Source organism: Diadema setosum, chromosome 13, assembly GCF_964275005.1.
Source record: "Diadema setosum chromosome 13, eeDiaSeto1, whole genome shotgun sequence".
Lineage (NCBI taxonomy): Eukaryota > Metazoa > Echinodermata > Echinoidea > Diadematoida > Diadematidae > Diadema > Diadema setosum.
The window spans coordinates 12,757,567-12,781,540 of NC_092697.1; the positions used below are offsets into that span (position 1 = coordinate 12,757,567).

The 23,974-nt window shown below is 39.1% G+C and overlaps 1 protein-coding gene across 1 annotated transcript; it reads right to left on the reverse strand.

Annotated features, from left to right (window-relative positions):
- Positions 1–389: 389 nt before the first annotated feature.
- LOC140236791 (serine/threonine-protein kinase NIM1-like) lies at positions 390–23,707 on the reverse strand. Its single transcript, XM_072316728.1, has 4 exons — positions 23,582–23,707; positions 19,803–20,174; positions 7,199–7,467; positions 390–1,714 (listed from the first exon to the last, which is right to left on the reverse strand). The coding sequence occupies exons 2-4, from the start codon at positions 20,119–20,121 to the stop codon at positions 965–967; spliced, it is 1,338 nt and encodes a 445-aa protein (XP_072172829.1). The 5' UTR covers positions 20,122–20,174; positions 23,582–23,707; the 3' UTR covers positions 390–964.
- Between the last annotated feature and the right edge of the window lie 267 nt (positions 23,708–23,974).

Here is a 23,974-nt window from a genome sequence, read left to right on the forward strand (position 1 = left end):
TCAGAAAAAAAAAAAAAGTATGATAATTTAAGAGGGCAAGTTGTTTTTGATACTGAAAGACTTGGTCCTTCAACAAATTTGTAAGGATAAGAACATTGTTTCTACTACAGTACTAGTGGGTGTCATTCTATTATGCTAATTGAAAATTCCCACCCCTCCCCCATAAAAAGAAAGAACAAATTTGCTTTTGATGAACAGTGAGAGAGGATGTTCAACATGGTTGAGAATTGACAAATGCATTTATTCATCAGGGTAATAGAAATTTTGATTTATTATGACTAGAAATCATTGGAATCAAGTGGCATTTGTTCTTGTTGTCTTCAACAACTTTCATCTCTTCCCCACTCAGCTCTCATACCATCCCGTCCTCCCCCCCCCCCCACCACAAAGCCTGAGACAGCCAACTTTCTGCAAGAGAGTGAATACTGATTTCATTGCAAGATATCCCACTACATCCAATGAGTGCAACTCTCTGTACATGTACACCCAGGGATGATTTGCCTCGCTTACACGTGCCTTGCTTCAGAACTGCCACTTGACTATAAAAGCCGTCAATTTGGTTGTTGAGACATAAAACACCACAAGAGTACTGAACTGAAGGAAGGAAGTACTGAATGGTTGAGTACAATTTCCAGGAAACACGCACTGCACATTTAGATACATTTTGGGAAAGTCTATCCCGCAGTAGAAATATACGAAGGGGAAGAATGCGTGCCAGTTAAAAACACTGCCACCACAAGTGTCCCTTGGTTCCCCGATTTCCATGCACACTGCAGCGTCCACCACCAATCAAATACAAATGGTGTAAACTATTGCATAATTACGCTGTTCATAAAGTCTTGACAAATATGTTCTCTTCCTGATGTATCAACATATATAACTTATATCTTCTAGATTATGTACACCTGATTCTGCAAACAAAAAAAAATGAATATACTTGGTCACAGCATCAGATAAAATGATGCTATAATATAGAGCACAGTTTTGAAGGTTTGTTGTTCTTGTTGCTGTCCTTGCTTTTCTTCCTGCTACTGGGGCGCGACGACTTCCCCTTGGTCTCCACGGGAGGAGGGACAGGGGGTTCCAGTCGTTTGCGCTGTATTCGGTGAAGGGCGATGCGATACGTGCCCGTAATACTATTGCGCGAGTCCTGATCTCGCGTGGATTCCAACTGATCGTCGCTGATCCCGAGCGCCTTCAACTGATCCAAGACGTCGAGCTCCTCGCTGCTGGCCGAGTCTCTCCGGAAGCACGGCGTCAGATGGTACGACGGATGCGGTGGAGGAAATTCCTGACCCTGTAGCCATGGCGATGCCTGGATCTGTTCGATGTTGTACCGCTCTGTCGGGTTCAGCTTCAGCACATTTCGTATCAGCTGCTGGCAACTGCTCGACACATATGAGGGGATTGTGAAGTGGCCGTCCAGGATGCACTTTTTCAGTTTTGCCACGGTATCGGCACGAAAGGGCATAACCCCCGTCACCATGAAGTAAAGCATGATCCCCATGGCCCACGTGTCAACGGGCGCCCCGACGTAGTTCTCGTCCTTGAAAAGTTCGGGCGCCGCATAAGGGGGTGATCCACAAAAGGTGTTGAGAGTGTCATTCATGGCACAGTACGTGCTGAAACCAAAGTCACCAACCTTCACAAGTCCATTAGCTGCATAGAATACATTTTCTGCCTTCAAGTCCCTGTGTATAATGTTCTTCGAGTGCTGAAATGAATGAGGAAACACACACAATAAAAACAGACAATAAATACTTTGCGAGTGGAAACCTTTTGCCTATGGTACATTGTAATATGAATAATTAGGTATGGAGCTGTTGTACATTGAACTTTGTCGGTAGTATCCAAACACTATCTGCTCATACCTCAAGGACAAAAAGAATGAATGACAAGCACTTCCATGTGATATAATATGAATCCCAGTCAGTTTGAAATGAAAAGCACATTATGGCATACCTCATGCTTAGTATTACATGAGAGGTCTCCATTCAAAATCTCACCATTTGATTAAGTACATAAAAAATATTGTGAGCACTGTATACATGTACATGTAGTATACACACAACGCATGAACATTTTCTCATAAAAACATTGTGCGGTACACAAATGGTGAATATGCCAGGTATGAAAATGATACAAACTCTTCTGTTGCTATTATCAGAATTGTTGATGGTCACTTTTACCAAGGAGCTTCAAACACATTAGTTGTGTTCAAAGCTCCTTGCTTTTACAAACTTCATATGAAGATGGGGATAGTAAGGAGGGGTGGCAGCTTTTAAAGGACAAGTTCACCTTCATTGAGAGAATGCAGAAATATTAGTAGAACACATCAGTGAAAGTTTGAGGAAAATTGCACAATCGATGCAAAAGTTATGAATTTAAAAAAAAAAAATTTTGTTGGAATCGCTGGATGAGGAGACTACTGAGGCTCGTGATGTCATATGAGTACAACAGTATAAAGAAAATGTAAAGAAAATTCAACGTATTTTCACTTTTTTCACATAATAAAAGAGCACTTGACTTGCCTCTTTCTAAAGGCAATGGGAATAATATTACCCATGACATATGTCAGTAACGAGTCAAGGGAATGTGTACTTTTTTCAAAAGATGAAATTTTGTGAAATTCTCTTTATATTTTCCTTATATTGTTGTACGCATGTGACATCATACACTGCAGTAGTCTTCTCATCCAGTGGTGACTGCACAAAAACTTCAACAATTCATAACTTTTGAACGGATTGTCTGATTTTCCTCAAACTTTCAATGATGTGTTCTACTAATATTGCTACATTCTCTCAATCCTTATGTTAATGAAGGTGAACTTGTCGTTTAACTGATTATTATTTTTCTTTTGTCATTAACAGTGTTGAGTGAAAAAAGCTAAAATATACTGTACTGTAAAGTGTACCTTGTTCACACAGATGCACAAATACATGCAGTTCCATATCAATTTACAAGCTGACATTGACCTGGGAGAGTATTGATTTTAACTGGATTTGAAGTGACATCAATTGAGGTAGACTGCATACCACACACATTACAGGGGAAATGGATTGAGGAAATGGACTGAGAATGGATTGAGAATGCTTGGCCAAAGAAAGTGTAGTTGACATCTATATTCAAATTTTAAATTTCCTGCAGCATTGCATGACCAATATGAGACAATGAAAATCAAACGATAACAGAATGCTTAAGTGTTGATTTGGGTATTTTCATATCAATGCAAGACCCAAAGAGAGTGTGTATAGAACCATTTGAAGAGTTCACTGGGCAGTAAAACATGCTTTTATTGTACCCTATATCGATCACTCTCACTCTCACTCTTAAAATTGGGTGTGCCTTGAGTATCGTCACCTTCTAATTAAATTGGGAATTATAGCTCGTTAGCTTGGTAGGCGTCTTCATGCTATGGGGCGCTTATCAGAAATCTCCTAATTTATCTTTCATGTATCACCCAGTCTTGACGACAGAACAGCTAATGCAGCTGGTGATAATTGGCAGGTGCCTATGCGCTGATGAAGACTAAAATGCATGTAATGCACAGTTTTCCAGGCACACACAGCTTAGCTGTTAAAGCAACCTGGTGATATAAATACATCATGGCTCCATGAGCTTCCTCTCGAGCCAAAGGGCGCCGAAAGCTTTAAGCAATATTCCGCGATGCTCATGATCTATAAACAATACTGTACATCACCACGATTCCTACTGTAACACAAACGAGCATGAGAAGCAAGATGCCGAGTAACATCAGACTGGGCCACACTACTGTACTTGCATGTCTTCTACTGTTACTTGACCTGACCTTTAAGGCATCAGCTCGCCCCATGCAGTGGACCCACTGCCAGCGAAAGAGGACCCGGTCACAGCCAGGTTTGCACACCTCTGCAATCCTCTATCACTCGGGATCATATCATTCATACTTTATGTACTCTGTATTCCGTTCCCAGTGCTCTCATATTTTGAGCTTGCACAGGGTGCAGGGGAGATGGATTGAACAAATAGGCGTAGGAGAGAGGAAGGGAACACATATGATATCAAAAAGGAGAGAGAAAAGAGAGAAAGAAGGAGAGAATGCACTGTGTGGTATATTATCTCAATTGTGTGAACAAGGCCAGCACTTTTTCAATAATCAAGTACAATTCTCTATGCTGCAAATTAATGTACATATGCATGCAAATAGGCAGGGCATCGTCTTCTTGTCCTCACATATCTTTAAAGCGAACACGGAGTCTCCCCACTGTCTCGAGTGTACATCAATCTTCTTCTACATCAATGTGAACAAAGTCAAGGCTTTATGGTCTAGTGGGTATGCATGCATGCCCGAGTGGTTACAGGTTTAAATTTCACCTTCTCCTCATCATATCATTGCGTGAGTGCAAGGAGGCGAGGTGAGTGGAAGACATCCTAGATCTTGGGTGAATCTACGCAGAAGATATCCATATGAGCTGATGAGTTTGAATGGGTTGTACTTAAACTTATCCTAAAACATGGTTTAATTCTGTGGATTTTCTTACATTCCCCAGTTGTTGTTTTTTTTTTTATTTTTTTTTGTTTCTTTTGTTTGTTTGTTTTTACATCATCAGGGTGCTGTAGCTTATTTTCCTGGTGCTAAAATATCTCCATAAGGCAATGGGATAAGGAAAGAAACGGGGAGCTGCCAGATTTAAAACACCTGCCTGAAGCAGAAGAAGAAAAAAATATATATATAATATACACCTCGTATTAAAGGACAAGTTCACATTCATAAACATAAGGATTGAGAGAATGTAGCAATATTAGTAGAACACATCATTGAAAGTTTGAGGAAAATCAGACAATCCATTCAAAAGTTATGAATTTTTGAAATTTTCGTGCAGTAACCGCTTGATGAGAAGACTACTGCAGTGTGTGAATAACTTAGATGTCACAAGCGTACAACAATATAAGGAAAATATAAAGAGAATTTGACAAAATTTCATCTTTTGAAAAAAGTACACAATCCCCCGACTCGTTACCGACAAATGTTATGGGTAATATTATTCCCCCTGCCTTTAGAAAGATGCAAGTCAAGTGCTCTTTTATTATGCGAAAAAAGTGAAAATATGTTGAATTTTCTTTACATTTTCTTTATACTGTTGTACGCATATGACTCACAAGCTGTAGTAGTCTCCTCATCCAGCGGTTCTAACACAAAAATTTTTAAAATTCATAACTTTTGCATCGATAGTCCAATTTTCCTCAAACTTTCACTGATGTGTTCTACTAATATTGTTGCATTCTCTCAATCCTTATGTTTATGAAGGTGAACTTGTCCTTAAAGTGTAATTTTTTTTTTTATCCATTTCCTCATTATCTTTGCAGGGAATGTGATATCAGAATGCATATTTATCTTACATACTATATTCTTGCCATTCTTGTGTTCCCTGTTTGTTCAGAATCCTTATTGTCTTCCTGTCTCCTCTCTCTTTCTTTGAACAGGAAAGCATATTGACACTCTCCAGATGATGGTTACCTTGGTGGCAAACATCCTCCTACATGTACATGTGAAGAGTAATCTAGTTGCCTGTGAGCAAATCTTGGTTGCCCTAGGCTAGCAGACAGATTAGTGGGTGTGTAGCACCCTGATCATGTTTACACATGAACATAATCTACAAATGTTAACAGGTCGAGGACATAAAGGCTTTCCTGCTTATCACCGCAAGCCTTGGCCTATGACAGAAAGCAAAGGATTACATGGGGTGCAGATAATTTTATGGCATAGTTTATGTTTTTGTTTTTGTTTTTTTCACAGCGTCATGCCAGGTGTGCAGTATGGAAGGGCTGTTTAAAGTGTGCTGCACAGTGTTTCTTGTCAGTAGGTATTGGTGGACCACAAACATATCAACTTCCTGCAGTCTGCGACACTTTGGCTTGTAGATTTGTATCAAATCTCTCACTGTTTTTATTTTCTTCTACAAACAACAATTGTATCTGGTAGGCTTGCCTTTAACACGTTGAGGACGAGCTGATTTGACTACAACACACATTTCCCATACACACCTGCCCTTCTCTTCAACTGGTTGATATCAGATGTGTTGGAAAGGGTGAGGAAATGACTAGACCTACAGAGAGAGCCCATAAATACTGTCATTGGATGGCAATGAATGGGATACCAGGGAATTTTACACGAGTTCGGGCCACTATTGCACAAATTGAAGGTGAGTGCAATAATCCCTGGTATTCCATGAATTAAAGAAATCTAATATAATTATCATCATCTATAGTCATTATCTACCATGTGTTCCTAAAAAAGGTATTAATAAACCGAAGTTCAAAGGTCAGGTTTGTCAAGAATACACAGGTTATTTTTGTGAAGTGTTTACTAAAACACAAAGTGGCTCATCAGTTTCAATTTGACACCTTGCCTGTGTCACCAGTGTCACGTATCACAGAGTTAGAGTCCTTTAGAGGTGAAGGGAGGGTGCACAAGAGTACTGTAAAAATCTGAATCTGTTGGATAACACTGTCACTAAAACGCCTCAGATCTAATCATCAAGTGCGAGATTATTACAACCCTACCACAGTTTGATGTGAAGAAAACAGCATTACTCTCTGTGATTCTAACCCGTTGAGAACAAGTCCCAAGCATATTCGGGCAGATGTCTATGGGAAATGCGTGTTGTAGTAAAATCAGTCCGTCCTCAATGGGTTAATATGTCTTAAAAAGGAACTTGTTTTGAAGTCTTGCACAAACGATCAGTGGGAGAGTAGAGAAGTAACAGTACCACCACCCCTTTAACTTATTAGGACGTGGTAATGACCAGTGTTACTGTTCATGAAAACATGTACATAAAACTTCAAATTAGATTTCTACCTTTGTCTGCTTTTGATGAAAAATTCTACCACTCTTGGGTCAGTTTGAGTTTTGCTGAATCTTCTGAAGTCACCTTGAACACAGTGGATTGGAATTGCATTTTAAATGTGTCATTGTTTCTAGGAACAACCTGCAAGAGATTCATACAGTACTCAAGTTCCATACAATTCCTACACTACTGTACATACTGAGGAACTGAGAAGGCACAACACAGAAAAGCGCACTGTCACTGCCTACATATTTACTCAGCACTCAAAATAGAACAAATTTTGTCTCAATGCTCACGATTGTGTCTACAGTGGAGAAGAGCCAAACTGACAGGACGGGGTGGGTAAAAATAACATCGAAGTTTGCTCTCACCATGTGAACGACAGCGGCAAGGACCTGAGCGTAGATGGGTTTGCACTCCGCCTCGGCAATCTTGCCCTCGTTGGAGATCTTGGTGAAGAGCTCGCCGCCGGGCGCGTACTCCATGACGAGGTGGAGCTTGGCGAGCGTCTCCACCACCTCGTAGAGGCGGATGATGTTGGGGTGGTGGAGCCGCTCCATGCAGCTGATTTCGCGGGACAGGAGACGCTGCGTCTTCTGGTCCAGCTTGGTCTTGTCGAGGATCTTTATTGCCACTTTTTCTGTGGAGTTTGGGGTTTTTAGGTACCAGGAGGATGAGAAGACAGAGACACCATTAAAGCCGAGTCAGTGTAGTTTATTCAGTACAATTTGATGGCAGAAGGATATTCATATCTTTCAAACCTTAAAAGGGAACCAAAGCCCAAACATAAATGTGACTTGAGTGAAAACAGCAATATTAAGAAGAACACATCAGTGAAAGTTTGAGGAAAATTGGACAATCAATACAAAAGTTAAGAATTTTCAAAGTTTCTGTGCTGTCATCGCTGGATAAGAAGACCACAGTTCAAGATGTCATTATGGACAACGATAGAAAATATAAGAATTCAACCAAACTTCATTTTTCATGAAAAGTATACATTCCATTGACTTGTTACTGACATACATTACATGATTAGGGTAACATAATTTTCCTTGCTTTCTGAAAGAGGTTTAAAGTCAGGTGCTTTTTCATTAAATGCAAAGTCAGGTGCTTTTTCATTATGCCCGATTCGCAAAAAACTAGACTTGCTATATGGTGTATGAAATATGATGCATGACAGTTCATAGAAACCCTGCCATACAAAAACAAACAAACATGCACATACTATTGAAGTCTTTTTCAATGATTATTGATACTGACAGAGTTATAAATGTCGTCATACAATAAACAGTTGCACAAGCAAGTTTGTGAATACATTGATATAATACACAAATCACATTGTGCATGTAGCCTACATATACATTCACAATACAAACCAGCCATTCTTTTCATGGACACATGTAATCAAGATCCACATATAGTGGAAATTCAAACCTTGAAAACAAACAAGCATTGGATATCATGCAAAGTCCTTTCTGTAGTAAAGAATGACATTTTCCATCGTGGCATTTGAATGGACTGTCAGTTTCAATAACTCATACACGCCAGTCATTGAATTACTTTCAACATGATAAATGGGGAGAAAATTAAGGAGGACTCCACCGTCAAATTAACACACTGTGCCTAGATCTGTGCAACCACGGCCTTTTTCCAGTTCATACACATGTGTACTTGAATGCTTTGTATGGCCACCGCATCAACCAACTGTTGCCATGGAAGCAAAATGGATTATGACATGTACAGTGAAGGCAATACATACACACGTTTGTGGTGATATGACAGTCTCTCAAATTTGATTACGGGTTTTCCATTCCGCATAATATGGGCAGGAGCTCTATAAGCTAACAATATAGGCCTTGCCCGACTCCTCACTACATTGGGGAAAATAATACAAGGCACCAATGTGCACACAGGGGATGTACATAAACAACATGTCGAACCGTTTGTCACATCGAGTAGATGGGCTGATCATAAAAGGCCTCCTTGCATGCGTGCTTGTGTGTGTGTGTGTGTGTATGTGTGTGTGTGTGTGTGTGTGTAACAGGTGTGATAGGAAACCTTGTCTGCTTTCTTGTGTTTGATTCTCTGAAAAATCTATTTACTGTAATACATGTATGGAATATGCAATGATGTATTCCAGTACAGTACATGTATTTTCTCATACTTTGCAATAAATCTGCATAAAACTGCAGAGTTTGGTTTTTGTTTATTCTCAGCATATCTTCCATACATGTCTGCTTTTACTGCTGAGCTTGTACTGTAGCTACACAATAATGCATGGGGGAACTAGATATATCGCTATGGCTACTGATATGCCTCCGCCATAATGCATGGTTCTCCTAATAGGTCTATAGTACAATGTCTTGACAATGTGTGATGACAGTTTCACACAATTGGCAAAATATTAAAATGACAGGTTTGACACAAATGTGCTGAATGTTCACTTTCCTAGAACTACATTGTAGGTTCAATTGGATGAATGATTAAAGTGTCAGAGTGCAGGTATTTGGGGAACTGATGATTTTTACTTGACTTTTGACCCTTTTATAAGTTTATGCATTGAGTAATTTTCAAGGTATTGAGAAAAAGTATAATTTCAGTATCAAATGGGAAAATAGCATTATCTAAACCTGGCCTTTGACCTTTGACCTCACAGTTCCAAAGAGAATCACTGTTAGGTTGAACATGCATAAATATGTAAGTTTCATGATGATACCTTTAGTTACTTTCGAGATATGGAGGAAAAAGTGCAATTTAGCACTTTCACTTGACCTTTTACCTTTTGACCTTTAACCTTTTGGCAAGAAACTTCCCAAAAAATATATATTGGGTAATACATGCCATAATCAAGTTTAAAAAAAAACAAACCTTCAGGCATATTGCATTTTAAGGAAAGTAGTGATATTTTAAGGAGTTGACCTTGACCTTTGACCCCCTGACCTTTGACCCATGACCCCCAACTTCCCTAGATAATCACTGCCCATCGGTACAAGCATATATGCTAAGTTCCATGAAGATAACTTGAACCATTTGTGAGATATGGAGAAAAACATGAAATTTCAATTTTTTTTTCACAAAATAATCTGTGACCTTTGACCTTTGACCCTGTGACCCTAAAATCCACACAAAGTATTATCCCCCAAGGATATACCCTCATACCAAGTTTGATGTAAAACCACCACACGGTTCTTGAGATATCGACAAAAACAAAACGGGACAGACGGACGTACGGACGGACGTACGTACGGACGGACGTACGTACGGACGGACGGACGACCCGAAAACATAATGCCTCCGGCCACTTCGTTGCGGAGGCTTAAAAATCCATGCACTACAATACTACACCATTCTTGTAATGCTAGTTTCTAGGATTGACCTGTAGTCTAAAAAATGAAGTGACATTTTGATCAAGCAATCCTGTTTTTTTTGTTTTTATTTTCTTGTCATTTTTTTAAAACTAAACATCTCTACACCACATGCTCGTACATCAGTGTACATGTATTTCAGAACTTGAGAAGGGCATAAAGGCAGGCCTACTGTATAAAAAAGTACTGTATAAAGGTACTGCACTGATATTTTCATGAGGGTTTAATTTTTGTGCATTTCAATGAATCACTGTACAATACACTGTAAGTTAAAGACCGTGAATTTGATAACACATGAAAATGCACCAATGCGCTGTCAGGGTAACAGTGCACTTATGATAGCCTCGGTGTGAATCTGCAAAAACAACATCTCACGAAAATGTCTGTGGCTCCTCATTCGCAAAAATATCTGTCAGCGAAAATAAAAGCTTATAAGTGCCAGAAAGGGGTCCACAACATGAGACAGCACTGAAGTGGCAGACTGGCTGGATGAAACCTTTTTTCTTTCGTGCAAGATTTGAGAAGAGTCAGACTATGAATGTTTCATGTACACTGTATAACCTACTGTCATTTTCTTCTTTTTTTTTTTTTTTTTTTTTTTGTCTCCACACAAGGGAAACACACTGGAGGCAGAGACGATAGCTTTTAAAGGGATGGTACAGTATTGGTGGAGATGAGAATTGGGCTTTTAACTTTTTGCAAGATACCAAGAAAACACTGATGATATAGTACAGAGCATACCATTTTAAGAGGAATTCAAAGTTTATTTGATGAAAATCGGGTTTGGAATGATTGAAACATCCAAAAACAAAGTAAAACAAAGCGATCGTAATAAAGTGTGGGTCCCACACTTTATTAGAATTGCTCTTTTTGGATATCTCAACCATTTCAAAACCAATTTTCATCAAATAAACATTGAATTCCTCATAGAATTACATACTCTTTCATATTTCATAAGAGGTTTCTCATTATCTCACCAAAAAATGTTAGAAACCTGAAATTAGGTCTCAACCAAAACTGTACGATCCCTTTAACCAGGTGAAAGACTAAACCCTTGGAGTGCCCTCACTCCAGTACCATCCGTTCATCATTCCTTAGTCCAGGTCGATGAAAGAAGGAACACAAACAGGGTATTGGTTACCGCGCTAATTCGGGCACAGGAGGGGGGCGTGGGGTTGTGAACGAAACCCCATGCAAGGGTCTTGCCATTCTTAATAGTCATGGCAGTGAGGTGTATACGTGCCCGCTGCCAGTCACCTCATGCAGCTTTCATCGAGTCATGCAAGAAGTATGTATAATGTACGTCATGTACCCTGAGAACATCCTGATCCAATCAAAGAATGTAGACATGACAAGGGTGATTCTCAGAGCTACTTTAGATAACACAAATGCAGTATTACTGTCCTACTTCCATTCTAATTATCATACACGTTGTACATGGCTGCAATTATGTGTACATCTGTAGCTTACAATGTCCATTTATCAGCATGTTCACTGGTAAAAGTACCAACATTCTCTAATCCTCACATGTGACAAGTGAACGTGCCTCAACACAAATTTTCAGTAGTGTCCACCAGGGACACACTGCCAATATTCACAACAGAGAGGTAAAAGAATCGCTGCGGGTGGTATGCACGTGTTTTCCGCCTTTTTACACCAATGGAAATTGGTTATTGATGTGAAGCAGTTTGACACAACCAAAAACTATGTCATTGATACCAGTCAAGGTTGCAAAACCAGCTGACAACATGACTTTATAAAATGATAAATTCTAAGACAGACATGCTAAACATTGATTTACGGTAATATACACTGTACATGTACTGTAGGCCTACACTATGATGCTACAATTTGTACATGCAAAGTATTGTCTGCAATCTGATATCAAATTTCATCAACTGTACAAAATGTACATGCAAATGTACCGGTACTGTACATGTACATGTACATTTCTCTTCACAGGGATCCCTTTTCTCTTTTGTCTTGTTTTTGTTTGTTTTTTCTTAGTTTTATCATGTGGCTCTTACTTGCCTATTTCCTGAAAAAAAAGTGTTTTTTCCTCATGACTTATTCCAATGCTCTTTACAATGTACATACTGTACATGTACGATGCATCTTTGTCATTTCAGCCCACAATGTAGAGTAAAGCATATTCTTCATGAGTGCAAGCTTGAAAAGTCTGATTACATAATGTTTGTGTGACACCAAGGGTCAAATCTGTTCAGCAGCAATGCCAAAGAAACAAATTTATTACTCCACTGCTGAGCTCTCCCAAATCCTGAAAGGACCACAATCTTCGAATGCAATTTATGCTTGCTATTAAACAAGATACTGAAAGAGTTAACATTGACATCTGGCAGTCCCATGCTTTTGTAATATTCTTTCATAATATTTGCCCATTTTTTAAAATATTGTTCAGAGGCTCTACAATTGTACAATCATTTGACTGGATTACATACAGTGTACCAATTCATACCCTGTATACAGAGTGCACAAGAACTTTTAGATTGAATTTACTTTGTAGTCTTCCTATTTACACATTGTATGTTATAATATCACACTGCAATATCAGAATTAGGTCACAATTCCTTTTTTTTTTCCAGAATATGGCCTCCATTTGCAATTAAACTACAATACCAACCATGTTTTTTGATGTATTGTAGTATTTTCCCTGACGTATTATGCAGGCTACTACTTGTATTTTCCTGCACAATACATCAAACATTGCTCTGAGACAAATCATTAGCATCACACCAGTGAACATTTTCAGCACGAAAAAGCATGGTAACCTAGTTAGAGAGAAATTAACCTGATATAGAGTTTATTTTTGGAGGTTGATTTAAAAGAAAAGAAAAGAAGAAGTCTCACATCACAGACTGGATGTTCATAAAAAATAGCATAATTATGCACTTCATGTCCACAAGTCTATAAAATGAATTACAATAAATGCCTGACAAAATTAAACAATTAAGAAAAAGGAGCAACTACAGTAATGTGCAACTGCTGTAGAGCAATGATCGTCAACCATCCATCTAGGATACTTTTTATATCAAGGACAAAGCAAGCCCACATTGTGTCTTGGGAAGCTACTGAACACCAGTCGCTGAGTGCCCGTGGCATTAAAGCGCCTTCATGGCCAGGCAAGTTTCACATCCGAGCCAGATAAGTATCTCTCCTATCCTTGTATTCATGATGGAGGGAAGAGAAGAAGCTTGTCTTCCTGTAACCACAGGACAGGAGGATTTTTAGCATTCTTGCTGCAGTGCTCCAGGCATGAACTCATATATATACCCTGTACATGTGTGAGTGAAAGTGTGCATTCCAGTACACTGTGCCTGTGTGCATGATGGTGTTGCGTTATTATTCAAGTATGTGTGTGCGTGTGGGTGTCTGTCAAAGGGGGTGGGGTGCTTTTGGAAGAGATGGAAAAGAGGTACACATCTTCTTCATCCAATATTCCCTTACATGTTTATAGCAACCAGAATAAGATGTGGTGTGACCTATAGTTCACTTCCATCAAGAGGGTCTGATACTCCCACGCATCCCATTTTTGATGGCATTGGGGGGGGGGGGGGGGGGCACACTGTTCAATGCACTGTCTCCTGAGCATTAAACACATGATACTTGTGCACAGTTTCACCAAACAGGAAATGCCAAAAGTGGGCGCCACATGCAATGCGTCGCCAGAATACGGCCTCCATGCAATTATGAAGATTTTTGGCATTTGTGGCATAGCATGTTTTGTCAAAGATACAGTAAAATATCTACATTATTGTACACTGTATACAGACTACATGTACGTATCTGTAATCTCCCACCTTGTGCATACACGGAGGGGGTGTGGCCCCTCAGACGGTGAAGAGCTGATTGCAATTTCAAGATGATATACAAATTGTGTGATCTGGTGCATTCGATATATCAATAAATATGACATTTTGCTTGTTCTAAGAACTAAAAACATTCATTTTTTTCTTAAAATGAGATGTGGTTGGAAATCTATGTTTTAATTGGTATTTGTTGTTTTTTTTCTTTGATGAAGGAGAAAAAGCTTGTCAGGCCTCTGAGCCTGAGAATGACACCTGAGACATGAGTCCCACACCTTTTGACTGAGATTTCATAAGCCTGTGAGACTGTTTTAAACTCTAGTGTCCTAAGGAAAGCATTTTTACTACATGAATAATATTTTGACTTGAATAGAGGGCGTTAATGCTCAATTTGCTTATATATTTAAAATGCCATTCACGAGGGTACCGTTTATGCTCAATCTTTTCGAGTTCATGAAAGAGTGTTTGTGGTTGCTACATGTATATGTTGACCTTTAAGCAGGTATGTTTTAAATAGTACATTACGGTGTAGGTCAAATTGGGGCACACATTTTCTTTGAATTTCTGAATTGAGTGAGTGCATTGTTCAAGATTCTATTGGCTACAGCTGTACATGTTTAGCACATGTCTACACTTATTAATACATTCTTTTTGATATCTTAATATCATTTTGATTATTCACTAGTACTACAGTGTGGGCTTCAGACAATGATAAGAACAAGTATTATTTTGTTGACAATGCTGACGAAATAATAAATTGCATTGTAGCAACATGTTAAAAAATGCATTTTATAAATGGCTCTGTTTGTACATTGTATACATGTACAGTTCAACCTACATGTACATTGTAGGGAGCTTGAGCTAGAAAGCAAACATGTACAATATTTTATGTGCAAATACCTTTCCTTACTGCAAACAATGTGCAATATTCGAAAGGGTGGCTGGCCAGGGTGTGAGCATTTTCATGTGAATCAGAAAGGCATTGAGATGAGATGAGATCTTTACAGTATGTGTGATTTGTGTTTATGCTTCCCATAAAGGTGGTTGGAGAGAAATGCGAGAATCAGCATTTTGAAATGCTGTTTATATCAAGGTGCATAGGGAGGCAACACATTTTGCACTATTAAATGGAGTTTCAAAACGCTGATTATGGCCCAAAAAGTTGAGCATAAACACACCCAACACACCCAAAGAGTGCTTGACTTTAAAAAGGTTTTTAAATCATTAAAAAATTTATGAGTTCATGACATTTGACTTGTCACCCAAAAAATAAATCTACATTGTATAACGATACACACCACTTGTGAAACGAAAATCTTCCAAAACATTACAAGTTTAACAATGCTGAATGGATTTTGCACAGTCAAAAATCATGAAAACTTTGCTCGTTCTCAGGTTTGCTCAGAGAGGATTTTAGCGCCCTTTGAAATCAATTCAATTGAATTCATTTTTTATTATATTCATGTGTCACAAACCCCTTGTGGGGATAAGTAAATTGTTTTGTATAATTACAACAAATTGAACAAGGTTGATGTTTACTGTACATGGAATGTTGCGTGGGGACCTTGAGAAAGCACAGCTTGTTTATAAACAAGGTCCTCTCAAAAAAGAAATGTTACATGCAGATGAAATCTACATAGCTAATATGCAACCTGTACAAGTAATGTATTTCTATCCACCTGAGAAATACAGGCTTTGTTTGTTGGAGTTCATATTCCTGAGAATATCTTTGACCATGACTGTCTTCAAAAAGCAACTGCATCACCTGCGGTTATACATGTATTATCCCAAACATTACATCAGTCATGGTAATATTGCACACGGAATGTGCAAGTGTACTGTACCTACGTGTATGTGTACCATTGCTGTTCCATGTGTACCCCCCCCCCCAAAAAAAAAAAGGCCAATAAAACAAACACAAAAGCAAACAATCAAACACTACCTACATGTAATAGTGGAATAGACAAGCAGCAACATCACTCCTGATTTTTTTTTTCTTTCAAATTAACCTTATAATTTGAAAAACACCCATCTTTCTTGAGGCTACCAATTGATGCTCACTGACAAATGAAACACACAATGAGGCACTTGACCTAATGTTATCAAACATCGACATGTACAGTACATCAAGTTGAAAATCCAATACCACAGGACATGTTGGCATTGATATGTGTACATTAATGCAACTATAATGTTATTTTCCCAGGTTGTATCCTGTCCTACCGAGTAACCACTATCTATTCTAAATAAAGCATGTGAGAAATATGCCAATCTACGTGGCACAGTGTCATCGGCCCGAGCTCCTCCGATCCTGTAAATCTCTACAATGCATGGGGCACACAGCATTTGAGCAACCATCAAGCATTGTACAGCCATCCCAAGTCAAACACCACCACACAGTTGGCAGGTCTACCCTTTTTTTTTTTTTTTACGCAAAAACACATCCTCCACACAATCCCCGCTCCTCGGATAATGCTGCACGCAGCTAGGCTCTCGCAAATGGGGCAACTTGATTACGGGCGCCGTTATAGCATTGAGGAATCCTAGCCTGTAGATGGATATTGATCCAAGAGTATCGTCATCCTAGACGACCATTCTTTACATTACTACACTCCTTCCATTACATGCGTGATGGAGCAAACCATTCTGCTGAGAACAAACAACCCTGTATTGATGTCAATGCAAACTGTTCTACACGTGAATAAGTAACTGTACAGTGTGTTTGATGTCCATCACCCAAGTGCTGTGAAATTCCCTCGTTATGAAAGAAAGAGTTGTGTTACATTACAACATACTGTACTTGGCAGCACATCCTTCACCTACAATACATGTATGCTACGCATGTCTTGTCATTTCTTTATACATGCAGATGTTTTGGCATTCCTGTTTTTCCCATCTTTCTACCTTTTTTCGCTCTGTACTGTATGTTGGGTTTTTTTTCCTCTCTCTCTCTTTTTTTTAAACTTCAACATCATTTACCACAAGTTTTCAGGCAATTTATATCTAAGGATATAGAACCTGGCAACACAGTACAGTACAAGCATTTGAGGTTACAATTCTGCATAAATGTTCAATTTCTCTAAAAGATTAAAAAAAGACTTCATTATAAAGGAGGTGAGTACCTCATATGAATTATCTGGAATGTTCTCTGCCATTCAATTGAAAGATAGAATATAAATATGTCATAATAATCACCAAAGTTGCCCATTCTACAGCAGCATGATATCATTTTAAGATATTGAAAATACCTTTAGAAATAACTGAATCCTGCAGCATCTTTTTGAAGCTATTCATAAATGTTCAGAGCTTACCCCCCAAAAAAGGAACCACTTCAGCTGGAAATCTGTCTATCTTGCAAGTACAGACACCAATTCTACACAAAAAGTCTATCAAGTACACATTTCCTGAATAAAAGTATACTAAAATCACCCTTGCCCAATAAAAAGGAATACTCTCCCAATTTGATCTCTTTTATCAACTGCCCTGGCTGCCAATTGCTATACTGTACAGTCTGTGCTGTATGTACACTGTATGTGAATGTACAGTTGCACACCTTGAGGAAACAGACTTTGCAGTACACTGGAAATTCGCACAATTTGCAAGGACAACATCCACTTTCTGTTTTAAAATTCTTTGAAGAAATTGTGTGGTCTGCAAAAGCAGGGGAGGAAGTAAAAACCTGAATAAATACACTGTCCCTACTCCCAAACATACAGTAGTGCTCCTGTTCATCTTTGTACCATAAAGTGAATGCAGCATGTACAATGCATATAATATGTCTTTACATGTTTTTTTTTTTTTTTTTTGGACATGCTACTTTGTACCAAGTATGTGCCTGTAATTTGTAAAGAGAGGGAGAATTAAAAGACACACAAACAAAAACTTCAGTGATCGTTGCAATAAACTCATTTTAAAGATTAAAAGAGTCAAATGACAATGGGAATGACAATGGTATAGCAGGAATACATATGAGAAATTTAACATTTCGAAGGGAATTGGTCAAGGCATTTACAAAGCACTACACATGCATTGGAAGTGTCTTTGCAATAATTCTATGAAAAAGAACATTCACCATTTACACTACATCATGATTATGAACTGTTATACTTTGGGCCTTTGCAGTCCATACTGTTCTGAGTGTGAAAGTGTTTATCTTTACCGGTTATGGTAAAATTGTTTTTTTTTTATTTTTTTTATAAGAATATGTATCATCCATGAAATACTGTGAAATGCATGTACATACAAAATGTACATATTCAGGAGACTCAATGAGTCATGGTCAGGGCACTGAACCACTCAACATCTGCATGAATAATCATGTGCACACAGCAATGCAGGACAAGCAGAAAGCATAATGTGTGTGAATTCAACAAGTGCTTGAAAGCATTCCTTGGAATGCTACAATATGTACACTAGTTTGGATGCTTTTACAATACGGTGTACAATGTACATGTGTACACACTGGTACCACCTCAGCCGTTCAAGAGCATTTTATATCTCACTATATTTCTTGAGCCACAAAGCTAGTAGAAAACTAGGTGACACTTGTCACAGAAACAATTTTTTTTTTTTGTTTAATACAAACTATGTAGTACTGTACTTTATAATTCAATCAGAGAGGATTACCAGTAACACAAATTTTTTCACTTGGATAGCATAACAGAGTTTACTGATGTGCGTTTATGTGATTGCTTGAACACTTCTTTTTTCGACTCGAGTTCCTCTGAAGACATTGATACGTGTGTGTACATTGTTGTTACAAACTCACATCACACACTGAAAATAACTATTGGTAAAATACCAATAACTATTAAAGGGAAAGTAAAAGAAAGTATGTGTTCACAGGGTCATCCAATGTTGACAGATTACCAGGTATTGTTCTAGAACAGAAGTTTAGTGCAGGAATAAAATCTGATTTTGGGATTTATCTCTATCATATGTCATTATTGACTTTAAGTGTTCACAGATAAAATTTACAAATTTGTAATACCGTTGTGCCTGGCATGGGGCCAAAGCGGAATCTCTTCTAACAAAAACACAAAGAATATGCAGGGATTTCGTCCTTTAGAAATTCACTGTCGAAGCACATTCACCTCCCTGTGAGAAAAAATGAGAGATGAGGTTATTGGAAACATGCGATGCCGTATGTTTAATCGCGCTACCATTGCCTGTATCCACCGGAATGTGGCTTCGGTATCGCAAAAGCTATATTGGAGAAGGGACCACGGGGCCCAGGGGCTAAATGTCACAGCCATAATTGCTTTGGACGAGCCGTAATTACCCACTGATCACACATAATTGGATATGCTGAGATATATTGTACATGGCTGGCTAGGCAGGAAACAGGCGACCTTGAAAACACACCACAGTCAAGAACGTGATCTCTCTGACGTTCTTGACAACACACATCTTTATTTGTGCGTCTGTGTGTGTGTTTTGTTTTATCTCCGGAGGTTCGAGGTGCAGGAGATTTGCTTTCTTTAATAATTCATTCAGCTGTTTTCCATGTCACAATGTCGGGTTGTGTGACAAGGAGAGACCAAATGTGATTGTGACAGAAGGCAGCCCCTTTGGGTAAAGGCAATACAACTTGTGTATGTTTCCTACTAAAAAAAGAAGTACACAATTTTATAAGAAATGCTTCATTTGCAACTCAGAGACTTGTTTGAAAGTCAGTGTCACATACAGTACATACAGGTAGTAAAAGGTTTGACACACAACATGGCACAATTTCACATCTATTGTATGAGCTCGTAGAGGAAAGTCAAAGTAGAAGGTGCCTTTACCTTTTGTGAGTGCATGCAGCCCCATTCGGACCTGAGAGAAGTTCCCGCTGCCGAGCTCGTTTCTGATTCTGTAGAAGGCGATCCTCTTACCGAGGGTCACCTCCTTCAGGGCCCGAGGGTCATTGTTCATCTCCTCCATGAGCTTCTGGTAGGCAGTGAGCCGCCTGACGGGGGCCACATCATTGATGAGCGCCGGCTCCGAGCTCGAGATGGACTGGTTGAGGCTGCTCTTACGAGTTTGCTGACTGGTGCCCCCGTCCGACTTCCGGGGGCTACTATGGACAGACCCTGACATGGTGGCGGCAGGGGGGTCAACCATCCATTACATCCAATCTCGTTCCTACATGTACTTGTAGCCTTTCACGTGCAAACCTAAAAACAAGCAAACAATTTAAGCACATATTTTCCATTAAAACTGATCATGACATTAAAGTCATTATTTTGGTGTATCTTTGATTTCGCGAATAGCACCTGACTCGCGAAATTCGTGAAAATAAAAACCTCACAAAATATTCAGCGTATACAGTGGGAAATAATGGGTATCATCATCAATCAATAGAAAATCACATTAGATCATACCGACACATCTACCCTACTTGTACGGGTATATACTCCCCCCCCCCCCCCCCCCCTTCTTGGTTTCAAGAAGCATTAATCATTACTACAAATATGTATGCCAGAACATTTTTTTTTTTCAGTATTCTTCAGAAATTGCTTGAGCGCACTTCATTGCTCAACTTCCCCAAAGTAAACTCTTATAACTTTAGTAGACATTGGACATCTCACATTGTATGCATTCCATATAAATTAAAACAGAAAATGATAAAAAAAAAAAGTGTGAATGAGGATCGATGTCTATTGTAGATGTCAGTGGGGGCAGTCAGTTCCGGGGCATAAAACTTGGTAGGTCTGCACTTGGGCGTGGAGGGGGAAAGAACATACTGCATAACATGGACCTGCAGTGCGCTGATCAGAGAAAAGGGACCAATACTACAAGCAACAGAGCGATGTGACTGCCAATGGAGCACAATCAGTCTCTGTCAATGTCCAGACAGGGGCTCCCCAGGGCAGTGTCCATGTTTGATTTCGATCTGTGTGTATCGATGATATTATGCCAGATCTACTCCCTTCACATGTCCGGTAACTCATCCAGATGATACAGCAAGCCATTGACACTTTTTCTCCCAGTGTTATTCAATCCTGGAACATACAAACTATGCAATATAAACAGGACCAGGCTGCCATATTGGAGGAAGGATGGGATGTAAAGCTCTTCCATCATAGGAAATGTATCACGCTGTCAGCAGCCAAGAAGAGGAATTCTACCAACATCCATATCGTCTACAATGGACATTGGCTACAAGCTGTCTCCACAGAGTCGAGAACATTGTACATTACTTAATAGCGAGCAGTCATGCCTCCCTCAAGCCTTCAGTCAAAGGCAGCTTTAGATCTGCAATGCTACTCCTTCAATGTGCCTGTCAGGCAAAAAAAAAAAAAAAAAAAAAAAAAAAAGAGAGAGAGGGTTGTACTGCGCATGTATGAAACAGCTGTTCCAAATACATGTACAGCCCATGTCGTCCAACCCAGAAGAGACCTATCCAGGGAGGTGGGACCTCCCTGGCCTATTGTATCATAGCATTCGTGTCACAAAGCGGATAGGCACACGCTTGTACCCTGTAAGTATGGATGTGCGCTACAAGCGTTGCTAATTATTATCATCATTATAAAAGCTGTCTGATACCAAAACAGCACACTCATTTGCTCGTAAGCCAACAGGATCTTAATGCTTCATCAAAGGCATAATAATACCTCAAGGTCTCCTAGAGTAAGATCAAGGAGATGGCACACAAAACCTACATTATTAGACTTACAATTGAGTAATAATCACTGTCTGTGATCCCTATCATGCTAGTTAGCATTAAATACTGTAATCTATTAATCTCTTTTTTTCTCTCTCTTTTTTTTTTTTAATGTAGACTTAGGCCTATGTACAATCAAGCAGTAAAACAGACTTACAGTACAATTGTATGTCCTCAAGAAGTCATTCTGAGGCCTACGTAACTGGACATAACTGGACATAATCAACACATTTCGGTTTAAAGGGTCTAATCTATATTTAGTGACTTGTTAAATTTAAAATCATTCCATTATTCATGGTTTTAAATTCATTACCGGTATTAATTTATTGGGCACATCACTAGCAAATACTTTGAATTCTGCTGCAAAATGCAATGCAGATCCCCCCGAAAAGTAACATTTTATGATTCCATTAGTATGAAGTGCAAGGTGATTGTGGAGACTAACCATAACCAGGAAAATGAAGAAAAGGTACGACCACTACAACTTACAACAAGAAAAGATACACTGTATCATCACCAACAACCTGCAGTTGCATCTTGGTATTACTTAATGACTATTTGTCAGCACTGACAGCAGTCATCTTTCATTACCAAGGAATGATTGATGCTGTACAATGTATAGCCTATCATCAGCAGAATCTACATTTCTATATATCCAAGTACAGCTGTAACTGTGAATAAAAGTTCACATTTTTTTTATTCATCTCGAAATAGAGTCAGATTATGAGTCCACCACACAAATTTTGTACCTTCGTTACAACACATTTAGAGCTGCAGTGCAAGTTGTAAGTAATGTAACATGCCCAAGATAGAAATAGTAAACCAAAATCCTACAGAAAATCATAAAGTGAGCATGGAATGTAAACTTAAAAACCATGTTTCATACTACATTGTACATGTATGTGACAGGTCTAAATTAAATACATGTAGACTGTCTTTTTTTGTTTGTTTAACGTTAGGTAGAATGAGAGCTTTAACGTTAAGAGTCTCTCTGTTGTTATTAAATATTACTACTTAGATCGAGATCTAGAGTTCTACAATGTGTGCATTTACATACAATAAGTCTACAACCATATTTTGTTCAGTCTAGCCAATGTCGTATTGTTCGTACACATGTAGTAGGTCTAACAACGTTACAGTGTACAATTATACTGGTAGGTGGTCTATCTTCCTTAAAAATGGGAACAGAGTCAGAGATAAGTTTGGCAGATCTTTAGGGACTCAACGTTAGAATCTAGTAGGTAGATCACAGAACCTAGACCTATTCTATAGGGGATGATGTAGAACCTGTTGATGTTTTGACTAGAATCTATCTTAGCATCTACAAAAATGTACAAGTTTCAACCACTCTGGCACTATAAAATCAAAAGAATCCTAAACTTTACACGAAGACAGCATTCAATTCACTTACTCAGTCCCACAGACAGTGTTCCATGAATCAAGATCCAAGAAATGTCACAGAACATTTACAAAATAAAATTCTCATAAAAAGTTGCCAAATCAAATGTGTAGAAATCCGTGTGGAATGGGTAAACCAATTATATTTCCAGTGAACTAATAGGAGACCACGGGCCACAGATTCTCAGTAGGGCCTAAAGCACCACAATGTAGCTGTAGACAGGTAGACATTGGGTTTCACATCCTTGTTCTTCGATGCACGTACACGGACGCGGACCCGGCTCTGTTACTGGGGTACACAACACGAGAGTGGAGCCCAGGGTACCGCGCCAGATATCACCCTAGCTTTACGTGTGTTGCTGCCATACACAAGCTCGCTCCATTCAGAGGTCTCCAAGGCGACAGGGAGACGGGACAATACAATGTAAATACCCATTATAACACAGATTTAGACAGCTTCGAGTCCACAGTATTCTCTGATACACAGACACAATTCTCTAAAATGAAGGTTTGGCTCACCGACACAAGTGCTCCATCCCAAAATGTGACATCTATGAGCCGGTTACCACGGAAATCCATGCATTTTGAGGGAAAGTGGATTCGTGGTACTCAGGCACTAGCTCCCATCACACTCTTCTCTTGTACACCACGCACGCATGCAACATGCATTGGATGCGGCAAAATATACGTTCACATCGCATGGACGTACACGGATATCGGATAGAGTCGATTGCGCATAAACAGTGTGTGCAATGTGCATGCCTGCGCCTAACACTCATCGAGTATAGCGCCATCTTTAGTTCGCATCTCTTACAGTGTGACTGTCGTCCGCTTTCATTCGTGTCCTGCAGCAGAGCTGGTTCCAAGTTAGTTCTTTTCTCTCTCCAGGACCGCTATAGCTCAGTATTTTTG